Genomic DNA, 18522 nt, shown 5'->3' with positions numbered 1-18522 from the left:
CTTACCATTCACTGCTTCCTGTTTTCCCCATTCTCACCACTGGTTTCTCCTAGGAACACTCCCTTGATAAACAATTCCACATGAACCCATCTTAGGGTCAGCTTTTGGGAAACCTGGCCTATAACCACCATCTGGTTGCTTGGATTTGAGAAAGGATCTGGGAGTCTAACCATTCTTTATCAAACTTGCAACTAGTTCTGTTTTCAGACCTGATCCACACCCCTACTACAACCAGAGGTATCTGAAAGCTCCAATTCCTAAACCTTTCTAATGTCCAGGAAGCTGAGATTCACAGGATTCGGAAAATTTGAGACAAATGTAGAGCACCTTCCTGTATTGTCATTTTTATTCAATTTTAATTGAAACTTCAGAAATATTTTGAGCTTGAGAAAGTTGAGTTCAGGTTCTTCTTCCAAATGTCTTGGGGTAGAAGCTCATGATCCTCTTGGAAGTGTGTGCTTTAATAGAAAAACATGCAGAGGGCTTACTTGAAAAATACATAGAAATTAAAAAGTTCTATAGTCCGAGAAATGTGAGTTCAACTACTTTACCAGCTGTGTTATGGCGGGCAAATTACTAAACCTAAGTTATAATTTTCTTACCTATAAAATGGAGACAATGTGCTTCTCATAGTGCCTGTTATATAGTAAAGTCCTATTCTTTGAGTTATTTTCTGGTGGTGGTAAGTTTATGGTACTACCACCATATGCCCTCACCTAGTTCCCACTTTCAGAGACATTTTGCCAAGGTTAAGGGTACAGTCTAAGGAAGTGGTTCTCAAAACATATTCCTCAGACCACCAGCAGCAGCAGCAACAACAACACTGGGAACTTGTTAAAAGTGCAAATTCTCAGGCCTAACTCCAATCTTACTGAATCAGAACATTTGGGGCTGGAGCCTAGCCATGTGTGTTTCAACAAGCCCTCCAAGGATTCTAATGCATGCTCAAGTGTAAGAAAACTAGCCTCAGAGAAAAATATAACAGATACACATGAAGATTAAAGCCAAGACCTAGACCCAGTTGGTGTGGTATTTAAGATCATAAGTAGAACTAATGAATATACAGGAAACTCCAATGATTAGGGATGGGGGAAGTCACAATTATACTTTTATTATAAGAATAATGTAGTTGTTAATATTAAGAATATTATGTTATAAGTGAATATATTAATAAATAGGAGCTAGGTATGAAAGAGTGAAATGCAAATTTAAGTTTGTAAAACTGACAGTGAGTCTATAACATATACTTTAAATATTAATAGAAAAGTGCATTAATATAAGAAAAAAATGATTTCTGGGTCCAGATACCGAAGAAACACTTGAAAGAATCCTTAATTATAATAATCCTTTTCTGAAACAAGCTACCAAGTATACATGATCTGAAACATTTGCTGAGAAAAACTTATTTGAAGAACAGAACTTTCTTTGAAGTTGTTATTTGAAGTTGTTACCTTGACAGAGACACACTATTGAAATTCCTCTGAAATTCTGAATTAGTGCTATGCAAGCAAATTATCTTTAGAAGCAAAGAAGAGAACTTAGAGCAAGAAACAGCTCCTTGAATCCACTACTTAGAATATGGAGGTGGGGGTGGGGAATAGAGCAAGAAACAAACATTCCAACATCACCTGCATAGCAATTTACAGTAGATTAAAGCCAATCAAGAGTTTTACTCCAAGGAGTATAAATCAGAGATACAGGGAAGCCAATTCCTATATTAAGCCTGCAAAGAACCTAAAATTTTAAAAGAAGAAAAGAAGAGCCCTTTCCCTGGAGGCAGTGCAGAGGGTTACTTACATAGGTTTGTGTTTCAGGGGTGATGCCCAGTCACTCAATTTACTCTGACACATAATCTAAACAGCTCAGTTTAATCTCCTATATGGCAGAGCATAACATATTTCCCTCCGGCCCTTTATGCCCTCTATGTGAAAATCTCAAAGCTTTGCTGTTGTCATCAGGGATATAACAGCTCTGAATACTACCACAGTGGATATTAGACAGACTGAATGTCCAAAAAACATACCTATGCTGTCAGTGCAGAGTCTCACTTCACATTAACAATAATTGTACTCAAATAATTATAAAATAATGGCTCTTCATAGCACACCTATATAGTAGGTGCTGCTTGTATTGCATTTTTCAGGTGAAGAAATTAAACCTCACAGATGCTAAGTAACTTGCCTAAAGTCAAGGAGACATAGCAGTGGAGCCAGGATCCAGTCTCAAGCCTGTCTGAAAGTTCTGTTCCTAACCACTACGTTTTTTAATACCTTCATTGAGAGTCCAACCTATTTCAACAGTTGAATTTGTAATACATGTGCAATTCTCTCTGCCTCACAAGGAAAGAAGAAAATATTTTGAAAAGCAAGATTATGTTAATGAATTTGCATAAGGACAACACTTCCTTTCTGGTTGGACATTAGATATCTTTGGCTTTGGATAGATGCAAAGTCTGTCAGGAATGTGGCTCCCTTCTAGAGTCATTGTATTAGTAGAGATTCAGCTGGTCCCCACAGTGCTTGCTTTGAGGTTGGTGATGCTTTGGTTGCTATGGACACCAGATTTCAACAGACCACTGAGCACGGGGAATCCATTCCATGCGAAGCAATGGAGCCAGCAGATGGGCACAGTAACAGCTAACTGCACATAATGCTGTGACCAATATTTGTTTTGCCACCTCTCATTTAGATGATGTTCTCACCAGTGAAGTCTGTAAGACTTTCTGGGAGACAGCTTCTTTATGGCCCAGATAGCAATACTCACACTTCAATGTGTCAAAGTCATTCATTTGTCTGGGTTGTTGAATAGCTAAAGCTGTTCAGGAAGGGAAATCTAATCTTATACAAACACTCATTTGTTCAGCTTGCAAAAAGAAAGAATGGAGCAAATAACTTCTTGAAAATTCAGTTTGTCCAAGTGGCTAGCACTGAAGAATAATGGGTCTGTTAACTTGATAGGTTTCCCTAGTAACTAAATCCATAAAGAAAACAATTAGGAAGAGATAAGTGGTACTTAGATAAATATAAATAATGCATGATAACATGTATTTTATGAGACAAACCAAACAAGGCATTGTACTTGACTGGAGGTCAGAGTTCAATTTGCAAAATTGAGTCATGAAGAGAAACACTTACGTGGACACATCATGGACTGTTGGGCTAGTATACCAAGAGACCATCACTACTTGGGGATAGTAAAGGACCTCCCTGCCACCTGGAGGAAATCCATTGTGTATTGTGTAGCATCAGGTCACATGATAAGCATCATTTATTAAAGTAACCAGCAAAAATGAAATTAGCCAAGAAGTTAGTAAGAAATTAACACAATATATCATTTTCACTTTCAGAGGCCAATAAATTTAATAAAATTCCATTAAAACAAGCTCCTTGTAGAATACTGGGAGTTCAAGTTATTGGCAAAATAAATAATTCAGTATATTTAAAAGAATTTGTGCTGTGCTTATTTCCCCAATTTATTTACAAACAAGAAAATTATGAACCACATTCTCTTCAAATAATTACAATACAAAAATAAGTTAGGATTTTAGTGGAGTGTATATTCATAGATGAAAAGGTATAAATAAATTATATCTAAAAGCTTTCTGGATTAGTTTGAGTAGGCCTGTTAAATCATTGTGATTACAAAATAAAAAAGGAACATAATCTGATCATCTTCAATTTAAAGTAATTTAGAGTTGAAGGAGAAGCACTACTTTATGTCATGCAGGTAAAACTAATTCAATGATTCTAAAATTGGAATGGTATCATGAGTATCAGGCTCATGTTTTCTGTCTGATCTGGGAATGCTGTAATAAAGTGTCTCCTCTTATATTATGATGAAATAATTTAAAACTGCTAGAGTGTAGTTTGTATAGGCCTATAAAGAAATTCTAAAGAAAAACCCTCTGTATACAATGAAAAATTGCATTTATTAGAAAAAATAAATCCATGTATTCATTCACTCATTCAATAGATGTTAACTGAGCCCTTAAACCCGCGAGGAGATATGCCAGGCAGTGAATCCTTCCTTCAATATAAACTACAAAGCAGAGAGCTAATATTCTGGCATCTCTGGAAGAAATCATTCTCAGTACAAGCACAAATGATGAAAATCATCAAGTTTGGGGGAATCAGTTAATTCGCTGATGGGCAATCCCATAAAATTAGGGGAAAGTAGTGATTTAGAGCTTTATATTCAAGTCTGTTCAATGAACCACCACCAGCAGCAGCAGCATCACCTGAAGCTTGCCAGAAATGCAGAATCTTGGTCTTCACCCCAGACCCACTGAGCTAGAAGTTGATTTGTAACAAGATCCCCAGGGTTTGTGGGCACATCAAAATGTGAGGAATACCAACTGAAAGCACAGATTTGGCAACAAGCTTGTGATGGATGGAACCCCTTTCTGCCACTGACTAGCTGTGTGATCTGAAACAAGATCCTCAACCTCTTCGTGCCTCAGTTTCCTCACTGGGTATGACAGAGATAGTCATGGTACCCATGTCATAAGGTTGTTGGTAGTATTAAAAGACATATGTGTAAAATTTTAAAAAATTGAACCCATAGAAGTAGAGTAGAATGGTAGTTACTAGAGGCTGAGGGAGAGGGGGAGATGGGCAGGGAAAGGGGAGATGTTGATCAAAGGGTACAAAGTTTCAGTTAGACAGGAGGAGTAAGTTCTGGAGATCTCTTGCACAGCAAGATGACTGTAATTAATAATAATGTACTGTATGTTTCAAAATTGTTAAAGGAATGGATTTTAAATGTTCTCACTGCAAAGAAATAAGTATGTGAAGTGATGGATATGTTCATTGGCCTGATTTGCTCATGTCACAATGAATACATGTATTGAAACATCACATTGTGCCCCATAAATATATACAATTATTATTTGTCAATTAAAAACAAAATTTTAAAACATTGTACTTAGGTACATTTTACAAAGTGACATAATACATATAAAATTCTTACAATAGTGTGTGAAAATAAGTGATTAATCATTGTTAGTTCTTATTACATCCTTTTAACATTCACGGGGTTCTGGGTCATGGGAAACAAAGGGTCTAAGCTGTAGCCCATAGAAGTGCTCAGCTACCTGGTGGGTCTATAATAAGGCAATTAGGAACTGGACCTGGCCTAAAAAATTCCAGCTTCCTCAATCCTGCCATCCTGTCATTTCAAGCCACAGTTGAGGGTTTACATAGGCAGTATGCAATAAGCACCTGATTTAAATATGGGAACCACTCAAATCCAAAGACTGAGTGAAATCCTGCACAGGCATTTTGTTTTGTAAGAGTTGAAAGGAACAGTAAGGGGACTAATTTTCTACCCTAGAAACCTCCATCCATCATTTTCTATCCATCACTGTGATATATATTAAAAAGTCTGATGAAACCCAGTGTTGAAAAGAATGTGAGAACACAGACACTCCCAAATGTTGGTGGAGGGAATGGAAATTGATATATAACTTTTTTTTTTTAAGAGAAGATTTTTTTTTAATTTCGGCATATTATGGGGGTACAGATTTTAAGGTTTCAATAAATGCCCATTTCCCCCCCTCCCCCCACAAGTCTGAGTCTCCAGCATGACCATCTCCCAGATGGTGCACATCTCACTCATTATATATGTATTTACCCTCCCCCCACTGCCCAATACCCTTTTACTGCAGTACCTATGTGTCCACTTAGGTGCTGTTCAGTTAATACTAATTTGCTGGTGAGTATATGTGGTTCTTGTTTTTCCATTCTTGGGAAACTTCACTTAATAGTATGGGTTCCAGCTCTAACCAGGAAATATAAGATGTGCTACATCACCATTGTTTCTTAGAGCTGAATAGTACTCCATGGTATACATATAGCACATTTCATTAATCCATTCTTGGATTGATGGGCACTTGGGCTGTTTCCACAGCCTTGAAATTATGAATTGTGCTGCTATAAACATTCGAGTGCAGGTGTCTTTTTTGTAGAGTGTCATTGGATCTTTTGGGTAGATGCCTAGCAATGGGATTGCTGGATCAAATGGTAGATTCACTTGTATCAATTTAAGGTATCTCCATATTGCTTTCCACAGACGTTGCACTAATTTGCAGTCCCACCAGCAGTGTAGGAGTATAGAATTTTTTTATTTCCATCTTGATTTCTTCATTTATGAAGTAATCATTTAGTAGGAGGTTGTTTAATTTCCACGTTTTTGTATAGAAATGTGAGTTTCTGTTATGGTTGATTTTTACTTTTATTCCACTGTGATCTGAGAAGATACATGGTATGATTTCTATTTTTTTAAATTTCTTGAGGTTTACTTTGTGTCCTAGGATATGGTCAATCTTAGAGATGTCCCGTGAGCTGATGAGAAGAACGTATAGTCAGTGGATTTTGGGTAGAATGTTCTGTAAACGTCAGTCAGACCCAATTGTTCTAGAGTTTTGTTTAAGTCCATTATTTCTTTATTAATTTTTTGTTTGGAGGATCTGTCTTGTGCCGTGAGTGGGGTGTTGAAATCTCCGGTGATTATAGAGTTGCTATCAATCCATTTGCTTAGGTCCAGTAAGGTTTGCTTTACGAATCTGGGTGCACCTAAGTTGGGTGCATATATATTTAAAATTGTTATCTCTTCTTGTTGAAGTGTGCCCTTCACCATTATATAATGACCCTCTTTGTCTTTCACTACTTTTGTTGGTTTAAAAACTAAATCGTCTGAAATTAGAACTGCCACGCCAGCCTTCTTTTGGCTTCCACTTGCTTGGAATACTGATCTCCACCATTTTACTTTTAGTCTATATGCATCCTTGCAGGTTAGATGTGTTTCCTGAAGATAGCATATACTTGGCCTGTATTTTCTTATCCATTCAGCCAGCCTATGTCTCTTGAGTGGAGAGTTTAAGCCATTCACATTTATTGAGAGAACTGATAGGTAAGGTAGATTACTGTTCATTCTGTTGGGTTGGATGTTGTTGCTTTGATTTCTCTCTTGAGCCATTGTACTATCTGGCCTTTAATCTTTGGATTTTGGTTGTTTTTATATTCGTGAGTTTTTATTATGGTGTTCTGAGCGTAACATTGTTTTGAGTACTTCTTATAGGGCTGGTCTTGTCTTGGTGAATTCTCTGAGACTTTGCTTGTCTGAGAATGTCTTTATTTCTCCTTCATATATGAAGCTTAGTTTTTCAGGGAAAAAGATTCTAAGGTGGGCATTGTTTTGTTTCAGAAGAGTGAGAATGGGGCCCCAGTCTCTCCTTGCTTGTAAAGTCTCATTAGAGAAATCTGGTGTTATTCAAATTGGCTTTCCCTTGTATGTCACTTGCTTCTTTCGTCTTACAGCTCTTAGAAGGGCCTCTTTAGTTGATATTTTGGTCAGTCTGATGACTGCATGTCGTGATGTCTTCCTGTTTGCATTGAATATCCCAGGGGTCCTCTGAGCTTCTTGAACTTGTATATCGAGATTTTGAGCAAGGCCTGGGAAATTTTCCTCTATTATATCTTCAAATAGCTTGTCCAACCCTTGGGTGTTGTCCTCTTCCCCCTCTGGTAACCCTATGACCCTCACATTAGGTTTCTTCACATAATCCCACATCTCTTGTAGGCTTTGCTCTTTTCTCTTGTTTCTCTGCTCTATCTCTGTGATGGTTTTATTTAGTTGGAGGGTGTTATCTTCAATCTCTGAGATTCTTTCTTCTGTTTGATCTACCCTGTTCTTGAGACTTTCCACTGTATTTTGTAGTTCCCTGATTTGATTCTTCATTTCCAGGAGTTCGGTTAAACTTTTCTTCATTGTGTCCATTTCTTTTTCCAGATCCTGGAGGCTTTTTGTGGTTTGTTTGTGTTGGTTATTGAGTTGTTGTTGCAACTCGGTGAGTGTTCTTATGATCCACATACGAAATTCCTCTTCTGTCATATTGGTTGCCTGATTTGGGTTGGTGTCCATTTCTAGGGGGCTGGTGCTCCTCTTTGGGGGCGTGTTTTCCGTTTGGTTCTTCATATTTCCTGAGTTCCTTCGCTGATTTCTTCCCATGTCGATCAGTTATTGTTTCTTTCCTTTAGGTTTTTGTTTGGGTATTCACACGCCTTGTTTAGTTTCTGAGCCGCTAGGTGGTGTCTGTGGGTGAGATTCAACCACTCCCTGTATAATGAGTCAGTGGGTGCCGTGAAAAGGCTGTGCAGGATGCCGTCCCTGTCAGTAGGTGGCGCTTGCTTGGAGGAACAGGCTGTGCTGTTGTTTTTGTGTCCTGTTATCAGCTCTTGTTCTGGGCAGAGCTGGGTTGGGTAAGCCTGCCCTCAGGCACCACCAATGCTGTTAGCAGGGGTCAATGTTCTGTTCTCTGCTTCCAGGAAAAGCTGTCAGTGGGGGCTGGAATGGTCCCACTCAGCCAAAAAGTCTGCATGTGGGGGTGGGGCTGTCTGAGACCCGCAGTCTGGAGCAGGCCTCTCTTCTTTCCACCCTCCCCAACTCCGCAGCTACTCCTGGGCCTCTGCCAGCAGGCCAGACCACATGCCACCAGGCCTCCCCGGACTGTGATGCCGGCGGGGAGGTTCCCTGCGCAGAAACGCTGCCTGGGCTGGGCACACAGCCTCCCTTTGGTGGGAGGGTTGCCCTCTAGGACGCTGATCTGCCCCTGGAGGCACACACACCTCAGCAGGCTGTTCACAAATATCCTTTCTGTGCCCCGGGGAATGCTAGACCTCGGTGCACGGGATCTGGTCTGCAGGTCCGACCTCTGGGTCCCAGAGTTCAAACTGTATCCCCACCAGGGAGAGGGGTTCCGGTCCCAATTCACCCACAGGGAGCCCAAGCTATGTCTGTGTCTCTCAGCCTCTGAGTCGGCACCATTCTCCTGGGAACACCGTGCCAGCAGCACCTGGGAGGGCTGGCGGGTAGGGAGCTCACAGTCTGAGTTCCCCTTAGTCAGCTGTAGGGTCCCAAAAGGGAAGGTCCCGTTCCCTGGACGTGCCTCCAGCTGGTGGCTGTATTGTCTCTCTGGGCAGCCGCAGGTATGGTCGGCGGAGGGGAGAAGGAGGCAATATGGTGCCTGCCGCACGGCTCGGGTCTGTGCACACAGAGGTGCCCCGAGGGATTTGGGAGTCTGGTGTCGTGTCCGCTACAGGCTCACCACTAGCTGGCGGCGGCCGTCTCTGGGCTGGTGTCCGCAGGTCTCTTCACCCGCTGGGAAGCCCACCAGCAGTCCCAAATGCAGGGGAGGGGAAAAGTGATCTATCCACCTACCCTTCCCGCTGGTCTCCGGGCCGCTCTGGCGGTCTCAGCTTCCAGTTCTCCTCTGCAGCCTCCTCCCGTGGAGTCTCCCGGGGTCTCAGATACCCCTCCTTCCGGCCCTCGTCTGCTGTATGCTCGCCTTCTTGCTGCTTTTTTCTAATTTCTGCTAGAATCTGTCTTTTCTGCAGAGACACTCTTTCTGGCGGTGTTTCTTGTCCGCCATCTTGATCCTCCTGATATATAACTTTTTGAAAAGCAATTTGACCATCCTCTATCAAATGAAAAGTATATGTAAACTTTGACCCAGCAATTGTGTTTGAAAAATTTATCCTACATATATATTTTCAAAAGCCGGAAAGATACACATATAAAAAGATAAATACATATGTGTGTATATATAACATTACACATTGTATGTGCATATTACTAGTAGTGCACCTTATCCAAGGTTTTACTTTTCACAGTTTCAGTTACTAGTGGTTAACCACAGTCCAAAAATATTACATGGAAAATTCCAGAAATAAACAATTCATAAATTTTAAATTTCATGTCATTCTGAGTAGCATGATGAAATATCAAGACATTCTGCCAGAGATGTGAATCGTCCCTTTGTCCAGTGTACCTACATTGTAGATGCTCCCCAACCCTTAGTCATTCAGTACCCATCTCAGTTATCAGATTGAAAAAACAGTATATACAGGGTTTAGTGTTATCCATGATTTCAGGCATCTACGTGGGGGTCTTCAAACAAATTCCTGGTGGATAAGAAGGGACTACTGTATGTGTATATTCATGTGTATTCTTTATGGCATTGTTAATGATAGCAAAAAAAGAAAAAAAATCTTGAATCAATCTAAATGTCCATCAATAAGGGTTAAATTATGGGATAGCCATTAAAAGGGACCAGTATAAACAATGAAACATCCCTTTATGCAACAATGTACAAAGATGCCCAAGATACATTAAGCAAGAAAGCAAGCTGTAGAACATATGTATAATATGATTCTGTAGGTGGATAAAAATATAGATATTTTATGGAATGGAAGTAACAACTATTAGTTCAAAATAGACTCATTTTGTTTTATATCTTTCTGTATCCTCTGATTTTTTGAGTTTACCTTGTGAGTATGATGACAGTAATGATTTCTAAGAAAAATTAGGAATAATACCCGCACTTTGGGAGGCTGAGGCTGGAGGACTGCTTGAGGCCAGGAGTTTGAGAACAGCCTGGGTAACATACAGAGACCCCCATCTCTACAAAAAAAAAAAATTAATCAGCTGGGCATCGTGGCACAAGCATATAGTCCCAGATACTCTGGAGGCTGAGGCCGGAGGATCGCTTGAGCCCAGGAGTTTAATGTTACAGTGAGCTATGACTGCTCTACTACACTCCAGCCAAGGTGACAGAATAAGACCCCATGTCTAAAAAATAAAAAGAAAGAAAGTTTAAAAGAAAAACTAGGAGAAATGTAAACAATTGCTGCCATAAAATACACTTCCAAAACTTCATTATTTTAAATTTTAATTTAGAGTTAATATCTTAGCTTATATTTGATTGGTAACTAGCCGACAGCAAAAACAAGACACCTTACATGTGCCATGGGACATGGAGGTGAAAAAGGTAAGAGATATGTCAAAAGGAGGAAAAGTGAATGGATAAAGGAGGTCGTAAGACAAACCTTGCCAAAGAATGCCAAAGGGCAGATGCTTCACTAACCACCCAACAGCCATTTCCTTCTTCCTTCTTTCTTGTCAGAATCTGCATCCAATGATAGAGGCTAAAAATGAAAACACTAGCCTTCACAGCTTCCCCTGAAACTAGAACTGACCAGTGACCAAGTGCTGGGCAATGAGTCAGAAGGAAAATTCTTCTAAGATGGAATGTTCTACATGATTTAAAGAATAATGCAAGAAAAAAAAAGCCTCAGACCTCCCCTTTCTACTTTAGTTATATGGGAAAAGGATAGCAGCAGCCATCTTGCAACACTGAAGGGTGGTACAGCTCACCCACTGAGAATAGCAGAGAAAACAGCTGGAAAGGGCTCGGATTTGGATAACTCTCCTGAGCTGCTTTACCAATCCTGGAATAGCTTAGCTCTCTACTCCTTGTTAGGTGAGGTAATAAATGTTCTCATTATTTAGATTACTTTTTATTGGACATGCTGTTATTTGCAGCTAAAAAATCCCTACTTATACAGCTGTCAACCACCTGCCTTAGAATTGAGTTGAGGATCCAATTAACAACTTTGCAATAGTTTTTTTTTTCAAATCTCAACAAGAAGAAAGATATTTTGCACTGACTATCATTTTCTATCTGATGTTTATAATTACCTTGGGTTTTCTATTAGCAGTAGCAAAAAAGGGCTAAGAGTGATTCCATTAAGCAGGTACTTACTATGTGTCAAGCACTATGCTAGGTACTTTATCTAGGATTAGTCATCACAGCAATTTCCAGACCAGTCTGCTTTGGCCGGGAAAATAAAATCATATCTATATGTTTTCTACTTTATGTAAACAATTTAATGTTTCTTTTCATTACAAATGTAAACCACAAACCCCCCAGTAGTACTTGTGACTTTATCACCTATAGAAACAACGGATATATGAATATCACACTGCAGTTGTTGAAGATATCTCAAAATATCATTGACCCTCATCACGGTTTCAATAGTACATAATCATTAGTCCTGCTGCAAAATCTTGTTATTTAATGTATTAATAAAGAAGCACACATGCTACTGCAGTATACATTTTAAAAATGTTTTGGTAATTGAATTGCAATATAATTGACTTCTTTTGTAATTCCCTGTATTTTATTTTGTGTATTTAAAATGTTATTCTAAGAAGAGGTCCTGTAGGTTTCACCAGACTAACAAAGGAGTCCTTGGCACAAAATGGGTTTGGATCCCCCATAATCAGTCTCCCTTGTGATCATTCTTAATACTGTCAATCCACTCTCCATACAGAAAACCAGGGTGATATTTTTACATGATAACTAAGATCAAGTTATTCCCTTGTTTAAACATGAAACAAATGTAGACTCCTAACTTTGACTGACCTGGCCCTGAAGAATCTGATTTTACCCTGCTTACATCTCCTTCTATGGTTTGAACGTCTCTATCCCTTGCTCTCTCTGCTCCAGCCATGCTGGCCTCCTTCCATTTCTTTGAAATCTCCAAGCCATTTCCCACCTCATAGGTTCTTGCCCTCTGCCTGTAATTCCTGCTCTTAGAGCAGCCACTTCATTCTCATGCTCTAGTGATGAACCAGGACATTGCCTCCACAGAGAAGCCTTCCTACCAACCTATCCCAAACAGTAGCCCACCCCTTCACAACTGCCCCAAGTTAGTTCCTGATTATGTCCTTTAAAGCACTTATTATTAAATACAACAGAATTATACTATTTTTTGTTCACTACTAAATCCCAACACCTATTAAGGTGCCTGGCACAACGTAGAAACCTTTCATTCACTGAATGAATGAATGAATGAATGAATGGCAGAATAAGTCAATGAGGAGGCTCTTATTAATCCATTTTAAAGTGAGGAAATTCAGGCTCAAAGATGTTAAATTATCTGTCCATGATCACTCAGTGGCAAAGTTATTTTAACTGTGATCCTATGCCACCCCCTAATCCCTCCACCATTCCCTGATACATTTCCACCCATCAATGAAAAGCAAATAGACCCAATCCAAGATTATATGGCATCATTTCTGTGTTCTTCAGTGGCTCATTGCTCAAAGATATCTGCCTAAGAAATCCTCAAAGCTACTCCCTTGAGTATTAACAGAAGGGTCAAGTTAAATAAAAATACATTATTAGGATAGGGTGTTTCTGTCTGTCTGCTTGTATATGTCTCTCTCCACATGCACATACATATTTTTTCATCTCAGAGTCTCGTAAACATAAATACAAACAATAAAATCAAATGGAAGTGAAAAAATCCAGAAAAGGATCAACAAAGGAAGGAACAAATCAGATACACCCAGCGGTAAATGCTGGTATACAGAAATACATGTGATAATGCATTGTATGCTAGCTTGTGTGGACCACAATTCTGGCCATACACTTCCAACTAGCTAACACAAAGTGAGAAACACCATCAGTTACATGACATCATGACATATTTTGAAGAATAAAAAATTCAATCAATTGCCAGTAGAAGCACAATTATTTCTATTTCTGTATCCTGCGAGAAATTCTTCTTGTGGGTCCTGATAATGAAAGCATTGTAGGATATAGTAATCAGCATTCTAAACAGCAGCCTTATAAATAAATATATTAAGCCTCATGGAATGGTATCTTACAGCATGTCTTAATAGAGGTGTCTGGTATAATGCCAAAATCTATGCAGTATTATATGGTCCAGCTATTCAAAGCATGGGCCATGGACCAAAAACATCGCCACCATCCGGGAACATGTTAGAAATGCAGAATCTCAGGCCCCATCCCAAGCTTGAATCAGAATCTGACTTTTATTAACAAGATCTGCAGGTGATTCCCATGCACATTAAAGTTTAAGAGGCATTGGTCTATTGGTTGAGCTTTAATTTGAGGAAAAATTTGTAAGAAACTATAATTCATTCATTCATTCAACAAATATTAACTAAGACTTTGGCAGTAGGAAAGGATCTCTTTAAATATGACACCATAAAGGAAAGTATTGACAAATGGGACACCATTAAAAGTGAGTGATAAAGCAAGCCATATAGTAGACTATACTTGCACCAAAACCAGAAAAAGAAAAGTTGGGTACCTAAATATGTACCAGGTGCTATCTTGATGCTGGGGATACAGCAGCAAAACAAAAAATCTCTACCCTTACGGACGTTACATTCTATTAATAATTGGTAAAGACATAAATGTGTTCAATTTAAGTAAAATTAGGAAAGGGGGGATTAGTGAGGGTGTGGGATTGTAATTTTAAATAGGGTATATAGGAAAGGCTTCATTGAGGAGGTAAAGACTTGTACAAGGTCAGGGAGCTAGCTATAAAAATATCTAGGAGAAGTGTTCCAAGTAGAGAGAACAGCAAGTACAAACACCCTGAAACAGGAGAGTGCCTAAAACAGCAAAAAGGCCGGTGTGGTTGAAGAAGAGTGAGCAAGAAGTGGAAAGTAGGTACACAGGAGGCTAGATCATGTGGGGCCATGTTGGCTATTTTAAGTATCGTAGCTTTAATTGTGAGAAGAGAAGCCACTGGAGAAAAGGTAATAGGGAGCCATTGCAGGATGCTGAGCAGGCATAAGGAAAAGTGATTTTTAAAAAGATTGGTTTCTTAGAGGTATATGAAATGGTTTGAGTGGGAGAATCTAGTTCAGAGTACATTGCACAAGTCCCAGTATATGATGATTCATTCATTCAACAATTTATTAGGTGCCAAAGATGTGCCAAGTAGTATGGGGAGGATCTCAACTAGAGTGATAACTGAGGGAACTGCCAGGGAAATGTGAATATAAATGACATTGGAGGAAAAGAAACCCAGGACATAATGACACAATTTATAGAGAAATGACACAAATTGACAATTCAATTTAATCAAGGTTTATGGATCATCTCCTGAGGGCAAAGCCATGAGCTAGCTAGGACTTGGGGTGGGAATGGTGTATGATTTATACTTTCCCCTCAAAGGGCCTCCAGCTTGGTGTGCTTAACCCCTGCCCTATACCTTTGAAGCCTTTTGATCGTTGTAGCTGAGGCTGACACTGGGATCAGCTGGTTTGCTCAGGTTAAGAGCTGCGTTTCCTCCCCCCCCCCCTTTTTCACCTTGAATCTTGTTCTATCTCCTGGGAGCAGAGGGGTCAAAGCACCTCAACTTGATTAGTACAAAAAGACAGATCTGGTTTGGCAGGACAGAAGAAAGGTCTTAATAAATGTCTTTGTGGATCAGCGTTGCATACTGGCCCTGAACCACCGTTTTTTAGGCAAAGAGTTCTTCTGGTCTGCTTCCACCTGTGTGACCGACCTGGTGGGTCTCCCACTCTTTGCCATTCCATTCTGGAGAAAAGACTCCAAGGCATGAAAAGGGGAAGAGAGGCAGGCTTCAGGAAAACGACTGGGGAAAAAAAAACACATTTGAAAATTGCCTACCACCAGACTGTGAGGTCTGGGAAGCAGATGCAAATGTAATGCAAATGATATGTAAATATCTCTGTGGCCTCCTAAAAGGTTTTATACAACAGGAAGGGCCCTTGGGAAACTGCTAGCATATAACAGTGACTCAGAAGCAGAGTGAACTATTTCAAGACAACTTTTGTCACACAGACCTTTGCTGCCCAGATAGCACAGTGTACATTCTTTAGTAATCTTTTTTTCTTTCTTGAATCAACCTCACCTGCTATAAATTAAAAAAATATCAAATCTGCCTCTGTAGAGGTTATCTAGGTTAATTACTCTTTTAAAACACTCTATATACCTTTAATTTTTTTCAAAAGCCTTTCTCACCCAAATAAGGCCAAGTTAAATGTGTCACTTCCTCCCTAGAACAACATTTGGCTGCAGTGGATTATGAATGAAAGTGCCTCCCTTTCAGTTCTAGTTACTATGATCCTTCAGAGTTTTCTTTTTTTTTTTCCCCTACTCCACAGGAACTGGCCATTCTCTTCTAATATACACATGCTGTATTCAAAGTGAATCCAGAAAAAAAAAAAAAAAACGTATACAGTTTTGAAAACCAATGTACTTCAAGGAGCCTCTGAAAAGCTATTCATCAAGAAAAGCTACCTTGTCAAGAAAGCTGTATGTGGTCTTGATCATCCTAAGTACACATTTTAAAATGAAAAAAATGCACATTCGATCACAACGGGGTACATATCCGTCTACATTTATGACTTTAAAAAGGCGACAGTCCCATAAGATATGCATTTAACAAGAGCCATGGGATGAACAGAAATAGTAAGCGACACAGTAAACAAATCAGACCAGCAGCTGGGCAGTTATTTTTGGTTACAGACTTGGGGGTTCAGAAGCAACTTAACTCCACACCAGCCCCCAAAAGTCCCATTACTTTTCTAGTACTCTAACAATTCAAGGGTGCCTCAGCTTTTGACAGCAAGGTCAAAAGAAAGGAAATCTCTCCTGTTTCTGAAGTTTTTATCTGACTTGAAAGGGCCACCAGAAAGCTACTGGGCAAAGAGGCATCTGGGGTGATGCCAAATTCAGCGTAAAATACGAACAAAGCGTAAAGACACCGAGGCCCAACAAATGAGATACTAAAAAAGAGAGGAAGAAGACTGACAAAAGAAGCAGGAGATAAACCTCAAGAGACTGAAGAAATGAGAGCGCTAGACAAAGAGTAACTAACAAAGAGATGGAGAAGAACAACCCGGCAAAGCTGCTGGAGCCAGGGAGTTGGGGAAGGGCGGCTGGGCAGGGCCGGGCAGGCGGCGGGCGCCCTCCCGCGGCCGGGCCGCATCTTACCTCCTGGGCGAGCTTCTGCTTGAGCACCAGCGCTGCACACAGGTAACCCGCGCGGCCCACGAACAGCTCGTCGGATCCGCACTCCAGGAAGGAGACCGGTGCGCAGACGGCGCACAGAGCCCGGAACTTGCCCAGCGGCTGCACGTAGTCGGACCGGCCCAGGGCGTGGTACACGAGAGTGGCCACGGCGTACACGCCCGCGCCCCCCAGCAGGAAGGCGGCCCGGGTGTCCGCGTCCGGCTCGCCCCACTCCTCGGCGCGGGCGCACGCGTCGATGAGGCGCTTGGCCGAGCGCAGGTAGCGCTCTCGGGCTGCAGTGAAGAGCGGGCTCTGCGAGACGTGGTAAAGCATGTAGGCCACCCCGGCCACGCCGCCATACAGCCCCCCCTGGCAGCCGCTGGTCCCGGCTGTCGCCCCCCGCGCCTCAGCGCCACCCCCGAGCGGGGGCAGCTCCTGGAGGATGCGCTCGATGGTGGCGGTGACCAAGGGCGCCACCGCCGCCTCCTCGCACTGGCCCGCCAGCAGGCTGCCCTGGTAGTCATCGAAGCGGTTAGCGAAGCAGCGCTTGGTGTCCATGCTGTTGCCCTTGCCCCCTAATGCCGAGCTGGGGACCGCTTGAGGTCGCGCCCTGCAGTCCCGCGCACCACTTCCCCGGCTCTCTGAGGCACTCAGATGGCGGTGTATGCGGCGGGGATGGAGCGAGAAGGGTGAGACGGGAGGTGACAAGAGGAGGCGGGCGCGAGGAGAAAGCACGGAGCGGATGGCCAAGTGGGGCACCGGGCTGCCGCGAGGTTCCCGAGTGGCCCAGGCGAGCACAAGGGATGCGCGTCGTGCGCCCCCCTCTCAGAGGCCGCGCCCTCACCGAACCCGCCCCCTCCTGCGCCGCCGCAGCTCGACCGCCTCTCCAAGGGGCCGAGGTGATCTCTGGCAGGACCCACGCGGGGCCCGCGCCACTCCTCCCGCTCCGCCCTCAGCTCCTCCCCTCTCGGCGGAAGGCAGGGGACGTGCGGGACACTGATCTGGAACGCTGAGACTCAGCATACACACACCTGGTGGTGGAGGTGACGACCTCGAGTCCCTTGTATATTCAGCGTGATCCTTGGGTTAGGAGCATCAGCATTGCCGGGGAACACATTAAAAACGCAACATTTCAGGCTTTGCCCCAGACCTATTAAATCAAAATCTGAATATTTAGCAAGAGCCCCAAGTGATTCACATGCACATTAAAGTTTGAGAAGCCACTGAACTAGACTAGAATACCAGGGAGAAACTGGGAGCCCTCTTTGAAGCTTGTTTCTCATCTTGGTCACTTTGGAGTTTTCATTCTGTTTCAATTCCAAAGGTTGGGGGGTTCGAGGACGTCATATTTCGTGCATTAAAACAGTGAAATGCTCCCTACGGAAACTTTTTATGGGCTTTGGCTGTCGTGTTTATCTCAGAGTATACTGGAGTAAAGCTTAAAGAACCACACCAAATTAAGGCAAGGAAGAAGGACTCCCCTCCCTCATGAGTGCATAGTAAGAGCTCAATAAATATCTTGTGGTCATTAACTAGTTAATATAAGAATAAACGCTCTGTGAGAATTTAATTAGGCTTTTAAACTTTTTCCCGAGTGTCCTTTGTTTCCTTCTTTCCTTCCCATGTTTGTTCCCTTCTGCTTTTTTCCCACAGTCATAATCGAGGGTCTCCTGTGGGTCCTGGAACCTTGAAATAGATGGATGAATAACACAGACATGGTCCTAGACCTCTTGGAGCATACAGTTCAGTGGGAAAGACAGAAAATGAACAATTACACAAGCTAGTTGCCTTTCTTGTGCCCAGCTGTTTAAGAATAATTCTGCCTTTCCCAAAGTGTTGACTCTTGAAGGCTAAAGAGGTCACTTCTCCCAGGGGTATTA

The 18522-nt window shown here is 41.7% G+C and overlaps 1 protein-coding gene across 1 annotated transcript in view; it reads right to left on the bottom strand.

Moving 5' to 3' along the window:
• LANCL3 (LanC like family member 3) overlaps positions 1 to 17437 on the bottom strand; it is a 97616-nt gene extending 80179 nt beyond the window's left edge. Inside the window, exon 1 of the mRNA XM_012736662.2 lies at positions 16625 to 17437. Coding sequence (XP_012592116.1) covers positions 16625 to 17200 — 576 coding nt within the window. The 5' untranslated portion in view covers positions 17201 to 17437. The remainder of the gene's footprint in view (positions 1 to 16624) is intronic.
• Positions 17438 to 18522: the final 1085 nt, after the last annotated feature.

The sequence above is a fragment of the Microcebus murinus genome, chromosome X (assembly GCF_040939455.1).
Source record: "Microcebus murinus isolate Inina chromosome X, M.murinus_Inina_mat1.0, whole genome shotgun sequence".
In the NCBI taxonomy this organism is placed as follows: Eukaryota; Metazoa; Chordata; class Mammalia; order Primates; family Cheirogaleidae; genus Microcebus; species Microcebus murinus.
Note: the sequence above shows the minus strand (reverse complement) of the source record. Positions and strands in the feature narration are given on the sequence as shown.